Genomic DNA, 25,213 nt, shown 5'->3' with positions numbered 1-25,213 from the left:
ATCCTATCCCAGTAGAAGCAGTCTGTCTTGTAAATAAGCACAGATCATTCTGAGAAAAAATCTATACCATGAGCTTGCACATTCTCTCCAGGGCCGAATTGATTGACAAGGCTCTCATCATATACTCCCTCCTATCATGTCTGGGCAAAATTGCAGACACTTTCAGATTTTACCCTAACTCATGATTTTTTTTCAACATTGATCTCTACTTGTTAAGTAAGACAGATCTACTCTTAATGTCATTAGTGCCAACGTGTTAAGCAATATCACCTTTGTGCCCTTAATAGATGATATCTGCTCAACAACACCATCAGCTTTTGCCCCTGGCAGTCATACCCTGGTCCTATACCTCCTATCCTTTTTGCACAATATATTTCCCATTTCCGTGACAACAGAGTCACTAACACCACTGTCTCCCGTGGGACAAGCATATTCTACCTTGCGAATTGCTGCTGTGTTGCTTGATGATTAAGTGCATGCTCTGGCATTGATGTGGGCACCTAAGGGTTTGATGGACCCCCTCCCAATTTAAATCCTTCGAGGACATCCACTCCCATTCTTCAAGCTCTCATAAAAGCCCGTAACAACAAAATTTTGTACAAACCTAAATAGTTCCAAAACTGACAAATGTATTGAATCTAACTGAGGAGTCAAGCAGTGTTTAGAAGTAAACTTCTGATCTTAGAACATTGGTTTTCTTGCATGAATAATAAAACCACTGTAAGTGAGCTGCATGGTGCACCCAGTGTTCAGTTACTGAAGCAGTTTACTGTTTCACTGCAGGTATTAAAATAGTTTGAGAGAATAACTCTTCTCTGTATTACATGGACAAATGTAGTCTTTGGTTTTCTAAAAAAAAAAAAACCTGAGCCCAAGCTCTCTCACTTCACAGGAGAGAGGATATTGTCCCTAGGCCTAGGCAATAATGGTAGAAAAACTTAATGTTGAGAAGTGTTATTTTCTCAGATTTTAACTGTAATGCTTGCCGTGATATTTCTATTTTTTCGTTTGCTCTCTGCCTTTTTTAATTTAATTTATATAAATATATTTGTATATACGTATTGTGTGAATTTGTGGACAGATAGATATTGACAGATACTTTATCTGTAGGGAGAATCGGGACAAGATGGTCATCCGGGTCCTCCAGGCCCTCCAGGACCACGTGGAGACTCCGGAAAAGAAGGAGCTCCTGGACCATTGGGTTCAGCTGGACCTCCTGGAGAAGCAGGAGAAAGGGGCCCTCCAGGTCCACCAGGTGCAACAGGATTCCAGGTCTCACATTTCTTATTTATTTTGATATTGATACTGTTTGTAATATTTCTCTTAAAATTTTCTCGAGTAATATATATGTGGTCATTTAATTGAATATGTGAACACCAGGCTCGTAAACCAAGAAAAACAAAGAAGACTCCTAAGGAAAGTTAACTGGTACTCAAGCATTAATTACTAATATGCATTAGTATTTATATATATATACTTTTTTATCAGACTTCTACTAGATTCAAGGGAATATAAGAATATATGTATGTTCTGAGTCCTGTCTATAACTGTGTGTGCGTGCGTGCGCACACAGTTTCTCTTTCTTCCTTTTCCCTTTCAAATAATTTTTATAGTTATATTTACACACTCATATATATGTGAAATCACACACTATAAGGTGACATTAAAAATAATTGCTTTATGATACCCCTTTTCATTATTTCTTTCAAGTTAATTTAATTAAAAACAAGGCTTCTTAAGGCAAAATGTGGGCCATGCTAATATAATGAGAGTTGCATTTCCACCGCATAATTGAAGGAAACTTTTTATTATGAACTGCCTAAGCTGTTGATGCACCATAAAAAATCAAACCAACTAACCCTTTATTATAAACTAAATGGTTTAAATGCTCTTACCACTATTTTCACCTTCACTAAGATGAAAAATTTACAGTGAAAATAAAAGACCATTGACAGATAAGACAGAATCTGATTCCTTAAAGTAATGTAGTGTGCAGGCAAAAACTGCTAATTAAAATGAAATCATAACTGTATCAAAATGCAATTTCCTGTCATTCTCATTGGAGAACTTGAGAAGGGAGCAATGTTACACAGATCAGGTTAGGTGGAAGTCATTATCCTCGTTAAACTTTTCCCAGAGATCATTACATCCCTTATTTTTCAGCAGACTGACTCTTATTCACTAATTCCTCTTGATTAAAACATTCTTTCAATTAATTGATCATTTCTAAATATCTATTCAGCTTATCTGTGCAGTGGTACACACTCTTTGAGTAGACTGGGGTTCAATCCTTTGACTGCTAACAGATAAGTTGAACTGTCTGGGTTATTTATGAATCCACTGCTTCCATCTTGCAAGGGGACTATTTCTTTTTTTCTCTTTTTTCTTGCACTCACATATGAGTAGATCTCTTAGTATTAGGCTTCCAGACCTGGGTACAGTGTTCCAAGTGTGATTGTACCATTGTCTCAAAGAAAGAGATAATGTCTTGCAAAATTCCAATGAATCATAGTTAGAACACCATATGCCAAGTGGTCAGGTGCAGGAGTGCAGTGGTACACACTCTTTGAGTAGACTGGGGTTCAATCCTTTGACTGCTAAATACGCCGATCTGCCAACCCACAGTGGACCGGCGTGGCAGATTATGGTCCATCTGTCCCAACATGAATTGTTAAGGAGGCTTCCCTCCTGCAATGGATTGATAATGGCTGCAGTTTACCTTTCTTTTTTTTTATGCCTTTCTTGTAATTTGCTTGCACTGCATGTTAAATTTCATGTCCTTCTGTATTGTAATCCCAAAGTCTTCCTTATTTATCCTTTAATTCCTCTCTCCTAATCTATAAACTACTTCTGAATTTCTCTTCTCCCAAGTGTAATACCTTGTATTTGGTATGATTAAACTTTAGCTGCCATTTTTCAAACCATACTTGTAGTTGGTCCATGTTCTTTTTACATGGCATACCCTGGTTCTGATTGCTAATCATGCTCCTAAGGCATTAGCATACTTTGACAGATTCTCCTTATTCCATCTTCAATATCATTTAGGTAGAATAAGAAACAAGAGCAGTCTGAGTACTGATCTCAATGGATCCCACTTGCTAAATTCCTTTCAGAAAGGTGCTCATTTATGGCCTCACTCTGTTTCCTGTCCTTGAACCAATACCTAATCCACTGATGAATCCTACTTGTTATTCCAACCATCTCCGATTTATACAATAACCTTTTATGAGGAACTGTTATCAAAAGCCATGCAAAAATCTATATATATATATATTGTCAAATTCAAATAAAAAAATTTTGACTTTATCTACATTTGATTTCAATTATGGAGAGATTTTCTTCTCTAGTGAAGACCAAGGGTCAGGTTCACAGTGCTAAGGCTTATATTAACTTTAGAAACAATTATCATTATCTCTGGTTCTGCTTAAGTTGTTAATATCTTTTTAAATTGTACAGCATCACCAGAATATTATGAATCTGCTATACATTTAACATAATACATAACAATACATAATCTAGACAATGCCTGGACAGCTGTTTCAAAGCTTCTGGCTTTTCATCAGCCAGTGTGTGGTCTCTATTAGTAAACATGCTGAACTGTGAATATTGTTCATTTAGATGAACAGCCAAGCTGTGTATGGAAGTGAAACTTTCATTACAAAACATAACACCTGTTATGCTTAACTTTAACTCCTAAAATTGGAACACACTATAATACTAAGGTTGCAGGGATATTTCACTGCAGCAGTTGAAATCAAATCAAAATCTGTACATTTATCTGCATTTGACTTTGATCATTTACCCTCTCACTAAATACCAGTTATGAAGTACTTGGTGCAGTTATCAATTATATTTTGCTCTTACTAAATACCAATTATACTGGTCAGCATCAATTTCCTTCGTGAAATAATTTCGACAGATTCTCATAGGAAATATGTTCAAAAACTCAGATGTGTGTTAAAAAGTTCTCATCACCCTCAGATTTCAAATATCATAGGTTAATAAATGAAAACCAAGACCTGTAGTTAAAGCTTCATTTCCTACATTCCCATTTAGACTTTTTTCCTGAAAACTTGGAAGCGGTTTCCGATGAACATGGCAAAAGATTTCGCCAAGATATTTCTCAAATAGAAAGAAGATATCAGGGAAAATGAGTCTAAATATGTTTTCAGAATACTGTTGGAATATTGTATGGGAAGCACCAATGGCATAAATTATAAAAGTTTAATTTATAATTACTACTATAATTTATAAAAAGTTTATAATTACAATTATAAAAGAAAAAAATGACAAAATAAGTGTTTTGTTATCAGGTAAACATTTCTGTAAATAGAATAAGATTAATAGGCCCATTGTTCAATATTTAGTATTGTATTTAACATTTTATTAAAGTGTATGAAATCATTTTTACAAGAAACATTTTGATTTTAATCCCTTCTCCCTTAAAATCAGTGGGTGTTGCAGCAATATGGTTGCCATATTTAAATTCAGTATCAAATATACATTTCAATTTAACAACGTCAAATCTAGAAGAATCATCCTGAATTTTCACAGGGAACAAAAAAATAAAATTTTCCCAACCAGTGTTTTCAAGTACTTGGTGCAGTTGAAATGTATTCAGCTTCATTGCCATTATCCATGGTTTCACTTAAGTTGGTAATACCTGTTTATGTTTTCCATATAATGCTTGGTGAGATGGTGAGAAGCCAGTGATCTGAAACACCCTGCCATTGTCTGAGATTTTTAAATGGATAGTGGATTCACCTAGTTTGGTGATGTTGTACAATATACGAAGATATTAGCAACTTAGGCAGAACTGTAGATGAACTATAGGGAAGCTTATCAAACTCTAGCAGGGAGGTAATAGTACTCTAGTAGAGATTGTGGAAAATAAACATGAGAAAGCCACCTGGGGTGGATGGGATCTATCTAGTTATATTGAAGAAGGCAGCAAAGGAAGTAAGCAAACCCTTAGCCACAATTATGAGAGCTTCCTTGGACTTAGGGAAGGTCCCCATGTACTGCAGATGTGCAAACGTGTCCCCATTTCACAAAGAGGGATCAATGGGTGACACGAGTAATTACAGACCTGTTAGTTTAACTTCTGTTCCAGGGAAAATAATGGAGTCACTGGTTAAAGAAGAACTGCAGGATCACCTAGACAAGACTTCAGTTATAGTTCAGACACAGCATGGGTTTGTTAAGAGGAAGTCTTGTCTGACAAATTTGATTGGATACTATGATGTGGTCACCACGGAACTGGATGCAAAAATAATTTTGATATCATATACTTGGATTTTAGGAGAGCTTTTGATACTGTTGCACATGGAAGACTATATAAATTTGAGCAGTATGGCATTAAGGGCAAGTTGCTGCTATGGATAAAGGTATGGTTGAGTGGGAGAAGACAGAGTGATAATCAACGGACCCTACTCTTCGTGGAGTAATGTTATTATTGGACCTCCCCAGGTTTCAGTGTAGGCCTCTTTTTGTTTTCTGTAGTTATCAATGATATTGATGAAACTATATTGGGGTTAATGTCCAAGTTTTCAGATGATCCAAAAATTGGCAAGGTTGTTAATGACACTAATGACAGTACATTACTGCAACAGGATCTAGAAAAATTGAGCAGATGGGCTGAGAGATGGCAACTGAAGTTTAACATTAACAAATGCAAAGTACTGTATGTGAGTAGCAGTAATGCCAACGTAACGTACCAGCTGTGTGGTACTACTCTCAGCATAGTGGAGAACGAAAAGGAACTGAGGGTAATTGTGCAGTAAGATATGAAGTTTTCCGACAGCACAGATGGGCTGCAAGAGTATCTCATGGTGTCTTGTCATGATATACAGGAATTTTGCTACCATAGATAAGGAGGTGATTGTCCCCTTGCATAAGACAATGGTCAGACCACACCTTGAGTACTGCATACAGGTCTGGAGGCCTCATTTTAGGAAGAATGTAGAGCTGCTGGAATGAGCACAGAGAAGGGCAACCAGATTGCTGAATGTAACAAAGGGTTGCTGTTACCAAGAAAGGCTTTAGTTCTGCAAATTGCAGTGTTTGGAGACTGGGCACCTGCATGGTGATCTAATTGAGGTGTTTAAGGTCTTGAATGGTTTGAGCAAGCTTAATGCTGATGGTATTCTGCCTCTTGTTGGAGTTTAATCGCCTGAGGGGATGTAAAGTCAAACTGAGGAAAGACAGTTGCAGAATAGATGTGTGAAAGTTTGCCTTTAGCCAGTGTGTGGTTGATTGCTGGAACAAACTTCCATCTGTCATAGTGGAGGTTGACAACTTAAATAAGTTCAAGGCAGAACCAGACAAGCATTTGGAGTGAATGGATGGGTGAAATGGGAAGTTTTTTTTAGCTGATTCTATATAAGCTTGCTTTCTTGCATAATATGCCTCTGCTAATGCTAATGCTATTTGTTTCTAAGTTGAATATAAGCCCAAGCCTTCACATGCCAGTGAGAGCAGAAAGTCTCTCCATGATTGAAATTGAATGCAGGTAAGGCATATTAATTTTGATTTGCTTTCAACTACCATGTTGAAATACCCTTGTAATACTATATTGATGTTAAAGTTTTTTATTGCATTCAACTGCTTTATAACCTCACCAAAGTAATTACCAAATACGTCAGGCAAGATCTAACTTCACAAAACCATGGTGAGAACTATCATGTATTTCTAAAGTTTGAATCATATAGATTGTCACTAATAAATAATTCTATTAACTATTATGATTAAAATATAACTTTATAAGCATAACGGTATAGTGTAAACTCAATAATGTATTACACATAACATTATGGTATAATGATATTTGTTTCTAAATTGAATATGCATATGCACTCGATATCATAAAATATATATATATATGTATATATTAAACTTGATAGTGTAATATGTATCATTGCTGCATAACTGGTGCATAGTGTTATTATTGCATTTAAATATATTACTTTAGCGTAGTATTATCAACTAAATTGAATTTGAACAGAAATCATGCCTCAGACCAGAGCATCAAAGCAAAGGGCTCAAAGTAGCAGGATGCTGTGGCCTTGGGGAGAATTGAGGGGGGTGGCAGTTATCCTCCAAATCACAGCCTCACAAAATGTACTATTTGTTTGATGTTTACAGAACTATCTGGAATGGAACATGGTACAGCCAACTGGTATTTATTTCTGTGTGTTCAGTTAGAGAGTGTGGGGATATTAGGCATCAACTCAGCATTCTTATGAGTGCTAAAGAACAGGGTGGATGCTGCTAAAGAACAGGGTGGATGCCCTTAAAGGAATGAAGTTGGGAGACCCATCAAGATCTCAGCTGCCCACCTCAGTGCCAGAGCTTGCACTTACACCTCATGCAACACAGTGGCAACCCCTAAGGCAGAATATACTGGTCACAGAGGAGGTAACTATTGTCAGTGACTCTGTTGCCAGAGAAATGGGAAATATATTGTGCAAAAGGATAGGTAGAATAGGAACAGACTGTGTCTGCCAGGGGGAAAAGTTGATGATGTTGTAGAGCAGATATCATTCTTTTAAGGGCACAAAAGGTGATATTGTTGGCAGTAATGACATTAAGAATAGTAGATCTGAGAATCTGGGATCATTAAGAGTAGATTTGAGGATCTCAACGGTTCCCCTGTTCTTATCATTTATTACAGGACAATGTTGAGAAAAAGACAGGAGTTAGGGTTAAATCTGAAAGTGTCTGCAATTCTTCCTAGACATGATAGGAGGGAATACATTATGAGAGCCTTGGCAATTTGGCCCTGATGAGAATGTGCAAGGCTTGTTTGGTAGAATTTTTCTCAGCATGGTATTTGCTAATGAACAGGAGTAACTGCTTCCAGAGGGATTGGATACACTTAAATAGAAGGGGTGTGCAAATATTTGATGATGCTATTGAGGCAGTGTTAGGTGAGTTGGAAAACTGCTAGGTTTGGGGAGTGATATACACACTTATAGATTAGCCAAAGGCCACAGGCAGAAGTGAAAGTGATTCTTGCACTGCTTCTATTGACATGCAGCAGCCTGGAAAGCAAGGTACCAGGGGATTTCATGGCCTGCTGTGGGTCATCATGGAATGAGGAAATGCATGGGCTGTGTTAGGGTGATTAAAAGCAAGAACAGGTAAATGTATGCTTGCATATACACCAATGCTAGGAGCATAGTAAATAAATTTGATGAATTTGAAGTGCTGGTCAAGTGATCAAAGGCAAACTTTGTGGCAGTATTAGAGATATGGTGTCATTCAGATATAAGGTATGGAGAATTTGAACATGGGGAGTACAATTTATACTGAAAAGACATATATGTGTATTTTTTGTAAGGGTGGTACCGAGAATGTCAATTCAACTCTGCCTCACGTCACTTTGAAGATACAAATCACTGTAGAAAAGGCCAGGCATGTGATTAGGTTTGTATTATTAGTCAGTGTTGTGTTGGCCCCTTGGCTACCCAGAAGCAGCAATCCCATCCCTGGCCAGCTGCTACTAAGTCCAGTACTATGGGAAGATGGGCCAGTTCTGCTTTAATACACTGACTGTCTTATAAGAGAGACATCTGCTACAGGAGGAGTGCAATATCTGTAGTGTAGTGAGGACAACCTCCCAGATAGCCCAGGCCAGAGAGAGGGGGAGAAGGGGGAGGGTATAGGGACTTATGAAACAACACTCTCTGAATAGAAGGAGGGGAAACAGGTTTACCAATCAAAGCAAAAAAAAAAAAAAAACCTAAGTAGGGAAACTTTCATTATTAACAATATTTTCATTCTTAGTATTATGCAATTAAGGGTTAAAAGGCCAAGTGGAAGACCGACCAAGAATGAGGTGACAGGATATTATAAAGACCAATGTCATTAGGGGTGGGGGGGAGGAAACTGGAGTGAAATCAAATGACGAAGAGAACTACACGGACAGGGCATGGTGGTGAGGCTTCATACGTCAACTCATGGAATAGCGGAATGGTGACAGATAATTTAATTTTATTTCTTAGTATTATACAAAGACTTAAGACTTCCTGTGCTTGAAAACATCTGAAGTGAACTCTTCGAAAAAAAAAAGGATATTTTATTGCTACTGAATAAGGATAGATTCTTGACCAGGAGAGTATTCTTGAAGAGATAACATTAGCTTTGAATGAAGTTCTTCATAGATAGCACAGTCATGTAGGATATGACTCCAGTTTTCTTTGCTGTCGCAGAAACAGAGATCAGTATTATGGAGACCAGGTGAAACAATTTCTCATTCAGCAACCCATGCCTGGTGATCAAGAAGGATGTCTCCAGACTGAATGAAAACCAAGATATTGATTTTTTATTTAGAAGGAACATAACATCAGGAAGAAACTTTTATGTAGTAGAGCCCAAAGAAGAATTGTCCTGCCAGATATTTATTAGTTAATTGAAGCATCTTCTTCATCCATCTTCTTTGGATCTGTCTGCAGATTAATTTCAATGTCAAGTATAATTGTAGGAATCATCTTTTTAATGTGGAAACATAAACCCTGATAGATAAGAAGAAGATTGAGTGGAACACAGCCAGCAATAACTTGGAGAGAAACTGTGGAAACTTGGTTCTGCACACACAAGTAATAGATAGTAACATAGACTGCTGAATGGAATTCAGTTTTAATTGGAATTCTGTGTTACCTACCGTGTGGAACCATGCTCCAGCAGCATAAGTTACTATAGTGAGAAAGACAGCCTGGCAATAAAGATGCAGATATTTTCTGTGATAGATCCCATTCAGAACTAAAAATTTGAATGACAGAGCTGAAAACATCTTAATTTTGGAACGTAGATGAAGAAGATGAGAGAAGCTGAGTTTGTGATCAGTAATGACACCTAAATACAGTTGGACCTCTCTTTAACGAACTTCCATATAGCAAATTTTTCTATGTAACAAACTTTTTTGATTTTCCCCTGGTCATTACATTGAAAATAGTTTCTGTATAGCAAAGAAAATTTACATATAATGAACTGATTTCAAGAGACCCAGGTATGCATTGTTCACACCTCTGGCCTTTAGGCAATAGAGCTGATGCTGTAGAAAGTACAAATTAAGAGCTAAAGAAATTAATTCCACGAATTAAGAGCTAAAACATTCTACAATTTAGTGGTGCCTGTAAAACCCTGCAGGAAGAAACTGGCCAACCACGGCATGGGATAGAAAAAGATGGAAGATTTTTGGAGAGGCCTTTGCCCAACAGTAAGTCAGCAGTAGCTAAAAAGAAGTAAAACATATACAACCTATAGGCTGTGTGGGGTAGCACAGTGGTATCATCACTGCCCTCCTTGCACTGAGTGGAAAAGGCCCGGGTTCGAATCCTGTCGATGATGCGAGGAACTTGAGTGGGCTTTTTTCACTCTGTGGCTGAGTTAGTCGGTCTCAGGCATAGATAGCAAGGTTCCCCCCCCCCAGAAACTGGGTTTTTTCCATCCAGCAAAACATGCAAATCAACAAGAGAACACATGTAATTTACAGACACAAATACAGGTTTATGTATTGAATTACGGGTGACCCTAATATAATAATTTGTATTTTTGTTTTTATACAACCTATACACTACTGTACTGAGAAGCCATGCTGGTCAACTGCTATCTATGTGTCTACAGCCATTGGCGAAGATTAAAGCATATTCCCGATGCAGACATTGGCTCTGGTCAACCTGTTTTCTACTGTAAGCATCCTATTAGAGAATTAGGAGAAAGTGATTTTCCTTTATCGCAGAAATTCATCTATTTCGAAAAAATCAGTCACTCACACTTTCATGAAATTCCACCTGTCTGTTTATATGGTAGGTACAGCTGCTGTGCAAGTAACCTTACAGTGTCTAAGCGAAAAACCTTGAGTATAGTGTGAAAAAGTGGAAAGTACTTAATAGTGTAGATCGGGGTGTTAAAAAAAAAAAGAAATTGCTTTAAAATTTGGCATTCCTGTCAGTAGTGTTAATCATTCTGAAAAAATGTTTTGATTTTCAAACTATTTAAGGAAATGAGACCCAGTTGGAAGCGTACAAAATTATGCCTTTGTGAAGATGCAGATGAAGCAGTTTTTAAGTGGATGAAGTTGATTCGGCACCAATACATGCCGATATCAGGGCCATTAATAAAAGGAAAGGCTATGGAGTTTGCATCTTTTCTGGGGCATAAAACATTCCAAGCCACTTCTGGTTGGCTGGACAACTTTAAAGAGTGTCGTGGCTTATTCAAAGAAGACTGCCCATTGGAAAGAAACATTTTTTAAAAAAATTATGGACTATGAGCCTAAAGAGATATCCAGTGTTGATGACACAGGTCTATTTTTTAAATGTCGCTGAAAGAGACACTGACTTTTAAAAGTGATAAATGTTTAGATGGAAAAGTAGTAAGGAGACAGTTACAGTTTTGGTTGGTGCAAATATGGCTGGTAATGAAAATCTGAAGCTTTTGGTAAAGACAAAAGTAAAAAACCCTGATGTTTCAAAGGAGTAAAGTCCATTAGCATTCGACAACAACCACAACAAAAAATCTTGGATAACAAGTGAAATTTTTGAACAGTGGATTTTAAATTGTTGATAGAAAGATGATGAAAGAAAACAAAAAAAATTGCATTGATTGTCGACAACTGCCCTGCCTATCTTCACTTGGTAATTTTGAAACTTACAAGTGTGAAGCTTGTTTTTTTCCCTCTGAATACCTCGTTTAAACTGGAGCCAATGGGACAAGGATTTTAAAATGCACTACCAAAGGCATATACTGAAAAAAATTATACTGAGAATAGAAACTAACCAACCTATAGATTCTGTTATAGATTTGTGGATGTGCATCTCAGAGTTGGCAAAAAGAGTGAAGTCAAGATGTGATGGAAACAATGATTAAGAATTGTTTTGCAAACGCAGATTTTGGTAAAATGCTAATTAACAGTGATGAGAGGGATGAACTACTACAAGGCATTGAGCAATCTTGGGAAGAGTTCCAAGCATGGTTTGATCAGTGAAGAAATTGTTCTTGATGAATTTTTAGGAGTTGATAAGGATGTCATGGTAGCTGAATATCCGAGCGATTCCAACATTTTGGAACATATTTAAAGAACTAGTGACAATATCAACAATGAGTTGGATGAAAATAAGGGCGATATTAAACCTTCCAAACAAGAAATGTTGGCAGCATTTGAAACTTTGTATTAAGGCTTTCAGTGGGAAGAAAATGTAACAGAAAATATATTAGTGTGTTTAAACAAATGCGAACATTTTTATGAATGAATGGTGTATAGTAGAATCCAGTGTACAATAAAAAATAACCAAAAATTTTATATCTGATTCTTAAAAGTGAACAAATACATTGTGCACATTGTGTAAGCATTTATTAAAAAAGGAGAAAAATAATTTGAGGTTTCAAAGAAAGAAAATGAAGTCATATCCATACCAGGATATTTTGTTGGATTTATATTTTTAGTCACATTTGACAGTCTATCAAGAGTGAATGGTTCTGAGTGAACATCAGTATTATAGGATTGGTTAACAATTATAATAAAAGAATAGGTTGCAGTATCATCAGAAGGATTATCTTGGGAAAGAGCTTAAGTATTAACCCAGTAGAGTCTGACCATCCAGAAGTTCAAAAAATGTTAGATGTGTAGAAATTATTCCTCAAAATTTTGTACAGTAGTCCTCAAGGATCTGAATTGCCAGATTTGTTAAAAAAACTTATTCAAGTTTCCCTTTTCCTGTTGGCAGTGGCCTTTGTATAAACATTTTTGATGGTAAAATATTCATTATGGAGCCCTTCAACTTCAGGTGGAAGCCAATTCTTATGACGTTGAAATTGGCATGGAGCACAATGCATAGACTTGTGCAGCTCAGTCAGTTCTTGATTCCACCATGAACAAGTATTTGTACAGATAAATTTCTTCCTTGCAGATATGTAAGCTGCTTTTAACAAGGATTGCTCAACAATATCAGTAAGATCACTTGCAAGATTATCAACTTACAAATCCAAAGCATCAGTAGAAAAGTCAGTATTAATTGAAAAGTCAAATGCAGGCCAAACCTCATAAATTTTGCCAGTTTTCATTTATTCTCTTCACCGAGTGTCTTGGGTGATCGGCACATTTACTTTGAAAAAATTAGAGTGCTTAAAGCAGGCGTAACGCCAGAATAATGGTGCATGGAATAATGGAATAGGACCTCGGTTCTATTTTGTTGGCTTTCGGAACATGAGGTAATGAATAAGACAAACTGGGAAAAGCTAAATTGAACAAATTCAGGCAATTTAGCTGATTGTTTGCAGTAGGAGGGCTGACATCAACATGGAAAATGATTACACAATGATCACTGATGGTCCAATTAGGAATTGTAATTCAGTGTGAATACTTTAGCTGATCCCAGATGTAGAAAATGAGATGTTGATGTTTGATTCTCAGTCACACTGCAATATGTTGGAAGCTGATTAGGTCAGTATATGGATGGAAAGGTTGTAAGTAAGAATAAAATCCTCCAGAAAGAATCTGTTGTTGAGCTAAATTAAAAACTTGACTTAGCATTGAAGTCCGATGTTATGATAATATGCCTGGAATTAAGAAAATTCAAGGCATAATCAAGATAGTTCAGTGAGTCATTGAAATCAGCTGATGGTGGACAGTAAAGTGAAATTAGATAAAAAAGAAGGAATCAGATAATTAATAAAAATACAGGTGGCAAATTTGTTGCAGAGACTGTGGATGGCTACTATATCAAATTGCTGATTAAGAACTATGATGCAAGTTTTAAGGTCTAGGAGAACCAGTTGAACAAGCTTAGCTTGAATGTAAAAAAACCCATGATTCTGGATCTAACTAGCAATCTAAAGCAATCTAACTAGCCTTAGCAAAGTAGAGTTCTTGGATGGATGTGAATCAACGGAATGCTGTTCATCAAAAAACAAATCTCATCTGCAACTGCACAAAATTGTTAGCTGTTAATATGCATAATTTTCAGGTAGGAAGTGATAGTAGGAAAAGAGTTAGAAGAATTTAGAGATGATAGTGATCATCTCTAAATTCTTCTAGAGATGATAGTGATCTAGTATCAATATTTACTCTATGTATGGGGTGATTACCAGAGCTATCCATCAATAATGTGGGATCTTAAAAGTTTCAGAGCACACTGATATTCAGGACAGTTTATAACCCATACCGAATGTTGACAATCTTATTTCCTTCATTTATAATTTATGCATGATGGTTGTTCCTCATTATGAGGGCATTCAGAGTAAACATGCCTGCCCCTGATGCAGTGACCACACAAGGGCCAATTGTGGGAGAAAAAGTGAGAGGTATGGTCATACCTCTGATCAAACTGTCAGAGATCATAATGTCATGTGACCATATTGTCAAGCATCTTGTATTGACTGACCTCTGTAATGCGACCTTTTTAGTAATTCTTATACAACCCCCTATAAATGTCCCTTATACTTCTCTGAATGTTCTTGCTGCTTCCTCATTTCATTGTTATTCTATGGTACACTATAGTAACTGCTAAACTACAGTGGTCTCCGACAGTTTTTAAATTCTGTACAGTGGGATCAACTGACGTGTTACCAACAGTAAATTCTAAGTGGGAAGCATTCAAGGAATTAATCGTGGATGCTACTAAAAGTTTCATACCTATTAAGAAATATTGTTCAAGGTTTAAGCCTAAATGGTTATCTAATGAACTAATGAGACTCGTAACAGAGAAGAAAAATGCATGGGATGCATATAAATTATCAAGCGACTCAGAAGCCTATGGCAGATATAAGCTAGTCAGTAATCAGGTCACAAAGGAGGTTAGGCAGGCGAAGGCAGATTACGAGAAATCCTTGACAAAAGATGCTAAGAAAAACAGCAAGGATTTCTTTATTTATATAAACTCTAAAAGGAAGGGGATGAATCTGATTGGTCCACTTGACATCTATGGTTCGACTGTTGATGATCCTGCTCGGATAGCAAACAAACTGAATGAGTATTTTGCATCTAAATTCATACATGAGGAATTGTTAAGGTTTGAAAATGGCAGAAGGTTATCAAATTGTAGCAGGATACTTAATGATTTTGTAATAACTGAAAGCAAAGTGGAGGAGAAATTGTTGAAGTTAAACATAAGAAAAGCACCTGGGGTGGATGGGATCTATCCAGTTATATTAAAGGAGGAGGCAAAGCAACTAAGAAAACCCTTAGCCATAATTATGAGAGCATCCTTGGATTCAGGGAAGGTCCCCACGGACTGGAGATGTGCAAATGTATCCCCAATTCACAAAGGGGGATTGAAGGGTGACACGAGTAATTACAGACCAGTTAGTTTAACTTCTGTTCCGGGTAAAATAATGGAGTCACTGGTTAAAGATGCATTGCAGGATCATCTAGACAAGACTGCAGCAATAATTCAGACACAGCATGGGTTTGTTAAGGGAAAGTCTTGTCTGACAAATTTGATTGGATATTATGATGTGGTTACAAAGGAACTGGATGCAAAAAAATAATTTTGATATCATATTTTTGGATTTCAGGAAAGCTTTTGACACTGTTGCGCATGGAAGACTATTGTACAAATTGGAGCAGAATGGTATTAAGTGTAAGTTGCTACAATGGATAAAAGGACGGTTAAGTGGGAGAAGACAGAGGGTGGTAATCAATGGGTGCTGCTCTTCGTGGACTAATGTTATTAGTGGAGTCCCACAGGGTTCGGTGTTGGGTCCACTGTTGTTTTGTATATTTATCAATGATATTGATGAAGGTATATCAGGCTTAATGTCGAAGTTTGCAGATGATACAAAGGTTGGCAGGGTTGTTAATGACAGTAATGGCAGTGTGCTACTGCAACAGGATCTAGATAATTTTAGCATTAAATCAGCTCACACACCAACCATAAGAATAAGTATTTACTGTAACTAACATATAAAATAAAATAAATATTTACAAAAACTGCTATTATATTAAATTAGATTATATACATGTAAAAACATTAAAACTGTGATAAAATCCTTGAGATAAAATACACTAAAATAAACTGGATTAAAAGCGATAAAAACAATAAAAGTCTCTGGAGCTTTCGGAAGCATCGGCTTCCTTCCTCAGCAGTAACAAAACTTCCTGTAGCACGTCCATATATAACAGGCTCACGGTACCTATACATGTGGTGCAGTCGGCGCATGGTCTGAACTGGAAGCGGAAATAGCTTGGGAACGTGTTAAGCAAAACCGTTCATCCGTGTTTAGGATGATAGTTTCAAACAGAGGATGCATACGCATACCTCTGTCCCTATTCATAATATTGTGGTCGGATGAACAGATTCGTAGGCTCTCGAGCCATTTACGGTTCCAGAACCCATGCGCTCGATCCACGATAACCGCATCCTCTGGGGAAATTTGATGCTGCTTCTCCCAAAAATGTTCGGCCACAGCAGACTTATTGTAATCAGCGGTTTTTATAGCATTTGCATGCTTCCCCAGACGATCCTTGAGCTGTCGTTTTGTCTCGCCCACATAACATTCCCCACAATCCGGGCATTTTATCCTGTATACTACTCCACTACTCAGGTCCTTTGCTATTGGGTCTTTTACCTGAGACAACACTGTGTGCAATCTCCGCCCGGGAAGCTGCACACAGCGTGTTTTATAACCCCGCAAAACTCTAGCGAGATGCTCAGTAATGCTCGGATAGTAAGGAATGTATGCGGTAGCCACAGAAACAAACGGTTCCTGACAGTTAGACTCTATTCCTCTACTAAATCTGTCTATGATCCTCTGGGGGTATCCGCATTTTCTAAGGTCTGCTTTGACTCGTCTAATTTCACATTCTTTGTCCTCAGAGGTGGTGCAGTGTGACCCTGCTCTATCTACTAGAGCTTTCACTACTCTTATGCTGCCCAGCTTGTGCTGAACTATAATGGGTGTACTGGCCTCTGCACATAGGTTTTTTAAACACAGAAGTTTTGAGCTTAGGGCCTACCCTAGAGACCAGTACATCCAAAAAAGGAAGGGTACCTCCTGTTTCCACCTTTGAGGTAAATTGTATAAATTGGGAGAAGCTATTAAGCCAATGGAGTGCATCATCCTCTCTCCCCTTCTGGACCACGGTAAAGGTATCATCAACATACCTTTTCCATTTCTTTATGGGAAACTGATATCCACTAAAAACTCTGTCCTCTAACTCCTCCATGGCCAGATTGGCCATGATGGCGCTAATAGGAGATCCCATGGCTGTACCGTGAACCTGTTTGTACATAACACCTTGGTACACCATAGTGGTGCTGACCAGACAAAGTTCCACACCCGAACAAATATCCTCTACATTTAAAAGCGATCTATTACTTAAAGAGACATCATTACTCAAAGATTTTCTAACGCAATATATTCCATGATTAATTGGAATGCATGTGAATAGTGACACCACATCAAAAGAAATCATGCTCTCGTTTTCATTTACAATCAAATCTTTCACAAAATTCACAAATTCTTTACTGTCTTTTATGACATAGTTGGACTGGCCCACTATAGGCGAAATCAATTTAGCCAAATACCCTGACAAAGCATATGTGGGGCTTCCTATAAATGATACAATAGGTCTGAGTGGGACTTCTGTCTTATGAGTTTTTGGAAGTCCATAAAACCTCAGGAGTTGACATCCAGTAGCATGTAAGAACCAAAAGGTCTCCCTGGAAATCTTCTCTGCCTTTAACCAATCCTGTACCAGTTTATTAACGCGCCGCTCTAGGCCAACCAACGGGTTTCTCTGAGTAACTTTATACGTATTATTGTTCTGTAAAAGGTCCATTGCTTTTTTGTGATAGTCTTCTTTGTTTAGGACAACCGTCGATCTGCCCTTGTCCGCAGGTAAAACCACAATTCCAATATCATCCTAAACACGGATGAATGGTTTTGCTTAACACGTTCCCGAGCTATTTCCACTTCCAGTTCAGACCATGCGCTGACTGCACCACATGTATAGGTACCGTGAGCCTGTTATATATGGATGTGCTGCAGGAAGTTTTGTTACTGCTGAGGAAGGAAGCCGATGCTTCCGAAACTCCAGAGACTTTTATTGTTTTTATCGCTTTTAATCCGGTTTATTTTAGTGTATTTTATCTCAAGGATTTTATCACAGTTTTAATGTTTTTACATGTATATAATCTAATTTAATATAATAGCAGTTTTTTTAAATATTTATTTTATTTTATATTTTAGTTACAGTAAATACTTATTCTTATGGTTGGTGTGTGAGCTGATTTAATGCTAAAATATGAATTTTCCCAACCTCAGAGGCCTTTTTCAGGATCTAGATGATTTGGGCAGATGGGCTAAGAAGTGGCAACTGAAGTTTAACCTTGACAAATGCAAAGTACTGCATATGGGTAGAAGTAACCCCAGAGAAACGTACCAACTGTGTGGTACTACACTTAAGGTGGTAGAAAATGAAAAAGACCTGGGAGTAATTGTGCAGTCAGATATGAAGTATTCTGAGCAATGCAGACAGGCTGCCAGGGCAGGTCATGGGGTTTTGTTAATGATATATAGGAATTTTGCTAGCAGGGAGAAGGAGGTGATTGTCCCTCTGGATAAGGCAATGGTGAGGCCATGCCTTGAGTACTGCATACAGGTCTGGAGGCCTCATTTTAGGAAGGATGTAGATTTGCTTGAGCGTGTACAGAGAAGGGCAACAAGATTGGTGAGGGGAATGAAGGGATCCTCTTACCAAGAGAGGCTTAAATTCTGCAAATTGCAGTGGCTGGAGACTAGGCACCTGCGCGGTGATCTGATTGAGGTGTATAAGCCCTTGAATGGGTTGAGCACGCTGAATTCTGATGAGATCCTTCCACTTGTTCAGATTATGAACCTAAGGGGGCATAAATTCAAATTAAGAAAGGACAGATGTAGAATAGATGTGCAGAAATTTGCCTTTAGCCAGTGGGTGGTTAATTGCTGAAACAAACTTCCATCTGTCGTTGTGGAAGTTGACAGGTTAAATAAAGTTAAGGAGGAACTAGACAGGCATTTGGAGGGAATGGTGTGATTTTTTTTATTTTATTTATTTTTTATTTATTTTCTATTTATTTATTTTTTTGGCTGATGCTGCATAAGCTCATACAGTTGCTTTCTTGCATCACATGCCACTACTACTACTACTACTAACAAAATAACTGCACTGTTGTTTTGTTATGTCTGTCAAGTTTTGGTAAGTAATTATTGTTCATAAATTTTACTAGTTATCCAGGCTTCATTATTAAAATTATAATTAAATCCTACAGATTTGATAGCTTTAAAATGTCTTGGTTTTTACTCTTACCATTTAGTAAGAACGGAAGCTTCCCAACATGTTCGTGATATGCTGGCCCAAATCATGATGATTATGCTTTCTTTACTGTACTTTCCCCCATAGTATTTATCATCTTTGAAAGTTAAAATGTTTTCTTGGTAGGTGCTTGAACCCTTTATAGAAAAAGAACTTTATCATCTGCATTAAAATTTTCTTTTAGGCTCTGTTCTTCCGTAACTTGTTCAAAATGTTTTCTTTCCAGTTTGCATTCTTCATCGTTTCATTTGTGCTTTCACCAGAAATTTATTTTAGTAAAATTCCATGTTTGTTTTTAAATCAATTTAACCACTGAACTGGCCCAAATTCATGGATGATCCACTGTTTCACATATTTCATAGCCTTTTCTTTAATCAATTTCTAAAAGAGAGCAGCAACTGATTTTCCGTAAATCACTGTAATCCATTTTCAAGTTGATCTGTCAAAGTTCTGGTAGGTGCAATCATATCTACTTCCTGTTGGAAGTTCTTGCATTTGCTTGTTCTGAAATGAAAACTTCTGTTTTTTAAACAATTTGCTTTGTGGAATGCAAATTTTGTATTGATATATGTCTTCTTGAACCCCTTATCAAATTCATCTAATACTTTTAATTTGTTACTGACACTCAATTATTTCCTTTTCAGCATGTTGACTTTTTGTCACTGACACTCAGGTATTTCTTTTTTAGCATTTTGATTTGTTTAGTACTGTCCATCAGCCATGGGGCTGATTTCCAGGTTCACTTTATACAAAAGACTAATATTCTTGGGGAACTTCAGCAGCCTAGTCATACAGTAGCTACTGCTGAACTGTTGACATTAATAGAGAAAACATTCCCATGGTTCATGTTGATTGGTAGTTGTCAATCAGACTCTTATGTTTGTTTTGATATGTGGAACAGTGGGAAAAACAGCCTCTGGGAATGTTTTTTCTGCTAATGTCAATTGTATAGTAGTGGTATTTCACAGCCACCTACACCAGAGGTTCTGAATCAGTAAGCTTCTACAAGCTTCTTTAAGGGATACTACAAAATTAAAAACAAACTCATTAAGATTAACCACACTACAGGTATACTGTAGAGTGGTTGATCTTAATCTTGGAAGATGTTATTAGCATTAGCAGAGGCATATGATGCACGAAAGCAAGCTTATACAGCATCAGCCAAAAAAAAAAACAAAACCCTTCTCATTTCACCCATCCATTCACTCAAAATGTTTGTCTAGTTCTGTCTTGAATTTATTTAAGCTGTCAACTTCTACAATGACAGATGGAAATTTGTTCCAGCCATCAACCACCCGCAGGCTAAAGGCAAACTTCCGCACATCTATTCTACAACTGTCTTTCCTCAATTTTAGTTTATGTCCCCTCAGGCAATTAATCTGGCAAGAGGATTGTGTTTTGATCTTAATCTTGGAAGATGTTATGTTTTTTCAGTATAAAGGGTGACTTGAGTGACAAAAGTGAGAGAAACTGTTCTCTAAACTGAACTGTATCCACATCATTGAAGGTAACATTTCATTTTAGATGCTGAGAATAATTTTTCATGATTATAAAGCATATCCAAAACACACCATTTGAAATACTGATGGAGTCCCAGTTAGTGAAAAAAAAAAAGTGGGGGAGACAAGTGTTACCTTTTTCAATCTTACTTAGTATTTGTTCTGCAATGAAATTTCTGTTTTTTAAAATACTTGACAAATTGCTTTGTGGAACCAAATTTTTTAGTGTGATCTGTCTTTTGAGATCTTTATCAAATTTTCTGCTGCAACAGTAAGAAAATATTAAAAAAGGCCAGAATTTTTATGGAGGTAAAATTAAAGTGGATTATTTCAAGGTTCACCAGGAAGTTTTGCTATAGAGAGAAATTCATTGGGGGTTCGGCTGTAATTATTTGAAAGAATTTAAACAATGATGTTATAATGTGAAATGTGTACAATTGAAAGTTTTCTCAATGTGCTAACTAGCAGTGATATGCACTATTTTTGTGAAAAGAGATTAAAAAAAATGAAACTTCCAGCTACTTTCAACAGCATCATTTTCTAGATGCTATTAATTTATGCATATAGTGTAAGCAGCTTGGAATATACTTGATTCATTGGATCATCAGTCAACATTATGCTGAAAATAAACTCCACACTGTACCTTGATAATAAGAGAATACAGAGATACCCTCTATTATAAGAAACTGAATAACAATAACACTACCTTCTGCTAGCTTGGCTGCACCTGCCACTGTGAACATCACGTTGCCTCTGCTGCCGTGCATCATTTCCAAACATGCAGGACAGCAAGCATGCCTATTTTTTAGTATATGCAATAAGACATATTCAATTTACCTTTAGACTTATATTTAATTTACCGTGGACTGTATTACTTCATTCGTAAGGGCCTCCCTGCAGAATACAGTGGAATTCATATTGATGTGTCCTCCAGACCTAAACAAGAAAAACTGTGAATTTTAAATATCCTTCATGACCTTTGGCAACTTCATTGGTCTGATTCCTAAAAAGGCTTAATTACAAAATTATTTATTCCAGAAGTTACATTTGTTAATAAAAACACTCATAAATGGTTTCTTCCAGCATGTTTTCTAGCTTTCTTTTAACAGAACATGGTTCCTGGAATTTTAAAATTGCCTGTTTTCATCTTTCCAACTCCGAACTTTGTCTTTGTGGTTCTGTTGAGGATTCTACCAATTTTCTCTTCGTTTGCCCTTACAATGAATTTCATTCACAGTTACTGTCTATCACTGGTCCTGTTACTCCTGGTCAGGAATATGTCTTCATTTCCTCTTTTATTTTCTTTCAGAATTTCTCACGCTCTGTCTTTCTTAAAAGATGACAGCTTTTGTCTGAATTATAAACCTATTTTATATTATTGATCAATACCTATACTTAACTTAAATTCATTCATAAATTCCAAATTCTTTCAGAACTTCACCAAGCTTCTCCCTTGAATTTGTTAAATTCAAAATTTTAAGGAATATATTCAAACATTTTCTTGTTGCTATTAGCCTGGTAGCACAAATTGTATAAACTGTAGCATTCATCTCAACTGTTTGCTCCATTTTTTAACATGTGTTAAAATTTAACATTTTGTAAATATGTTCATATTTTGTAAATAGTGATTAAGTTTATATTTAAATAACACCTTTGTTTTCTTTAGATTTTGTGGTAAAGTATGACAATAATATAATTTATGTCATTATCTTGTAAAATGTACTGTGCTTGAACACCTGTTCATGTCTTGAACTGATTGGACATCTTTTTTTTTTTTTTTTTGTTTTCTGAAAACGTAATTTTTTTTTTTCTGTATAATTATTTGTAACTTTTTTTGTATAATTATTTGTAAAATTATTTATATTTTTATATCTGTACATCTTTGTATATTCTTCATCTGTATAACTGTAAACTTTCTCTGTAATTATTTTTGTATAACTATTTGTTTAAAGATGTATAATTTTCTGTATAATTCCTTCTCTTGCAAACAGTTGAGTGGTTAACTATTTCAGGTTATCTATCTCTAATTGGTTCCCCTATTTTTAAAGAAAGTCAAACTCTAAACAAAATTTCCCTCAATTTGAATTCCTAATTTAACCTGAAATGGTTTCCTTCATGTTTACTTTGTTTTTATACCTACAGGCATGTCCTCTATCACCACAGCAAAACACAGTGGTTTGAATTGATGTTCTAGGTGGCATCATTCATCAGACTCATATTTATTTATATGTTAGTAGATGCAATAATATTATCCCTAAATTTACACTCATAGTGGTGGTGCATAATTTAAATTGAGACTATCAAAATGTTGATAGCCTCAATTCAAAATAATGAATAATGGCAGCAACACTATATTTTGCTTTGAAATTATAAAACAGCTAATGCTATGACATATGATCTGCTATGACATTGCTATGACATGTGATAAAAGTTTGAGGAAGAACTGTCTTGCATTTTCAAATTGTGGCTTGAAATTTGAGATGTCACAACATATTCAGTGACTCATACATACATAGTAATGCATGAATCCCCTGTTTATCTGTATTCAGTCTGAATTAGCATGCATTTTAAAATGAGTGATTTTATGAAAATGCTATGTGTCATTTGAAGACTTTTCAATGGTTTGTAAAATTTAAAAAGGGCTGCTTGTCTGTTGAAGATGATTCTCATTCTGGCAAACCTTCCACTTCAAAACCATTTCTTATAGGATATGTCAATCAATTTTAACACAGGGTTTGGGAATGCGGTGCATTTCTGCCAAGTTTGTGCTGGCATCCTCACTGATGGTTACAGAGAGTGGTGAGTTCTCACATATTATTAGCAATTTAAAAAGAAGTCTATCACAAAGAGAATTGGTGCATACAATGTCAAAGGGACTACTTCGAAGGAGATCCATCTAAATAGCTGGTAAGCATAGCAATTTCTCAAATATTACAGGAACATAATGGTTCTTGTAATATTTGAGGTAAGTAAGTATGAGTTTAATCCGTTAGGATTAACCATTAAGTTCCTGTAAGCTTTGAGGTAAGTGTGAGGCTAATAACAGATTAACCTTTTGGAAATGCCACTTATTTAAAAATGGTGTATTACTCCTGCCTGCCACAAAAAATGCAATAGAAGATGAGAAAGTTTGACTTTTCTTAATTTTTAATTTTTTTTGCTCTTGTTTTTTTTTAAATAAAAAAAGTATTTTTTTAATGTGTGTGTGTGTGTGTTTTTTTAAGGGGCTTCCAGGTATACCTGGCAATCCAGGGCAGCCTGGAAAAGATGGAGAGGTTGGACTTCCTGGTCCATCAGGTCTTTCCGGTCCACCAGGTGAGAGGGGCGAGAGAGGATTTCCTGGTGAAAGGGGTCTTCCTGGATCACCTGGACCCCATGGTTTGAGAGGAGAAACTGGACCTCCTGGACAAGATGGAATTAGAGTAAGATTTAAGGATTTTTTAAAGTTTTTCTTGAACAGCTGCTAAGTTTGTTTCTTAATTCAAATTATCAGTATTCCTTAAAGTTGTAGTTTTATAAAAATTTGTAACCCATATGAATTTATAAATAATATTAATAAAGAATAGATATCTAAATTTCAGATAAAACTTTCTTCTGTATCATTGCTTTCATTTCAGTAATGTTTTTTGATAAAAAGTTTGGAAAATACACTGACATCTCAGTTTTATGAACTGGGAGGAGAGAGTTTGAGTTTGTAAAAGTGTTGAAGATTGAGGGGAAAGGCACATGGTATAGCACATAAATGAAAAAATAAAAATGGTGCCATCCACTGAGAATAAGTTTTTTTTTTTTTTTTTGTTTTTTGTAGTTGTTGGCCCATAGGCTTCTGTGGCCATAATGCACCTCCCAAGGTTTTTGCAGTACTTTGATCCAAGCCCGAGGCAGGAATCGAACCCGCGACCTTTGGGTTGCCAGGCAGGCACTTTACCCACCCGGCTAGCCTGGTCGGCTCTGAGAATAAGTAATAATAGTCTTCTCCTATGGTGAAGAGTTACTTATTTGGGGTAATGCAATATCATGGCAATCGTTGTGAAGGTATTCACAATATGAGATATACATAATGATGCCAATCTTATAACTATTTAGTAGTTAGCTGCGAGCAGATCTGATGCATTTGCACTAACTCTTGTAAGCATGTAAACTGTACAAGTATTGTGATACATACAATTATTTGCATTCAGACTCAAGCATTTTCATTGGTGATTCTGGTTGTTGTTATTTGGTTTTTAGGAGCATTAACAACTAAGGCCATATTGCTCTGGGGATATGCGGTGGTCATTCCCTGACCTTTCCGCATCCTCCATATTTGGTGGTCACGAGCTTGAACCCTGGTCTAATCAAGAAGCGTGCACTATGCACTGCTGTTCCTGGCTACGGAGGCGCCTTGGCGATTCTGGTATTATGGTGTTTTCAACAT

At 36.6% G+C, this 25,213-nt stretch overlaps 1 protein-coding gene across 1 annotated transcript in view; it reads left to right on the top strand.

Annotated features, from left to right (window-relative positions):
• LOC150090808 (uncharacterized) overlaps positions 1 to 25,213 on the top strand; it is a 791,939-nt gene that overhangs the window by 488,827 nt on the left and 277,899 nt on the right. Inside the window, exons 28-29 of the mRNA XM_090372970.1 lie at positions 1,111 to 1,272; positions 24,021 to 24,218. Of these exons, the coding sequence (XP_090229096.1) occupies positions 1,111 to 1,272; positions 24,021 to 24,218 (360 nt within the window). The remainder of the gene's footprint in view (positions 1 to 1,110; positions 1,273 to 24,020; positions 24,219 to 25,213) is intronic.

The sequence above is a fragment of the Mastigoproctus giganteus genome, chromosome 1 (assembly GCF_048544385.1).
Source record: "Mastigoproctus giganteus isolate SK-2022 chromosome 1, ASM4854438v1, whole genome shotgun sequence".
Taxonomy (NCBI): Eukaryota; Metazoa; Arthropoda; class Arachnida; order Uropygi; family Thelyphonidae; genus Mastigoproctus; species Mastigoproctus giganteus.
The sequence above is the reverse complement of the archived record's forward strand: the minus strand, read 5'-3'. Positions and strand labels throughout refer to the sequence as shown.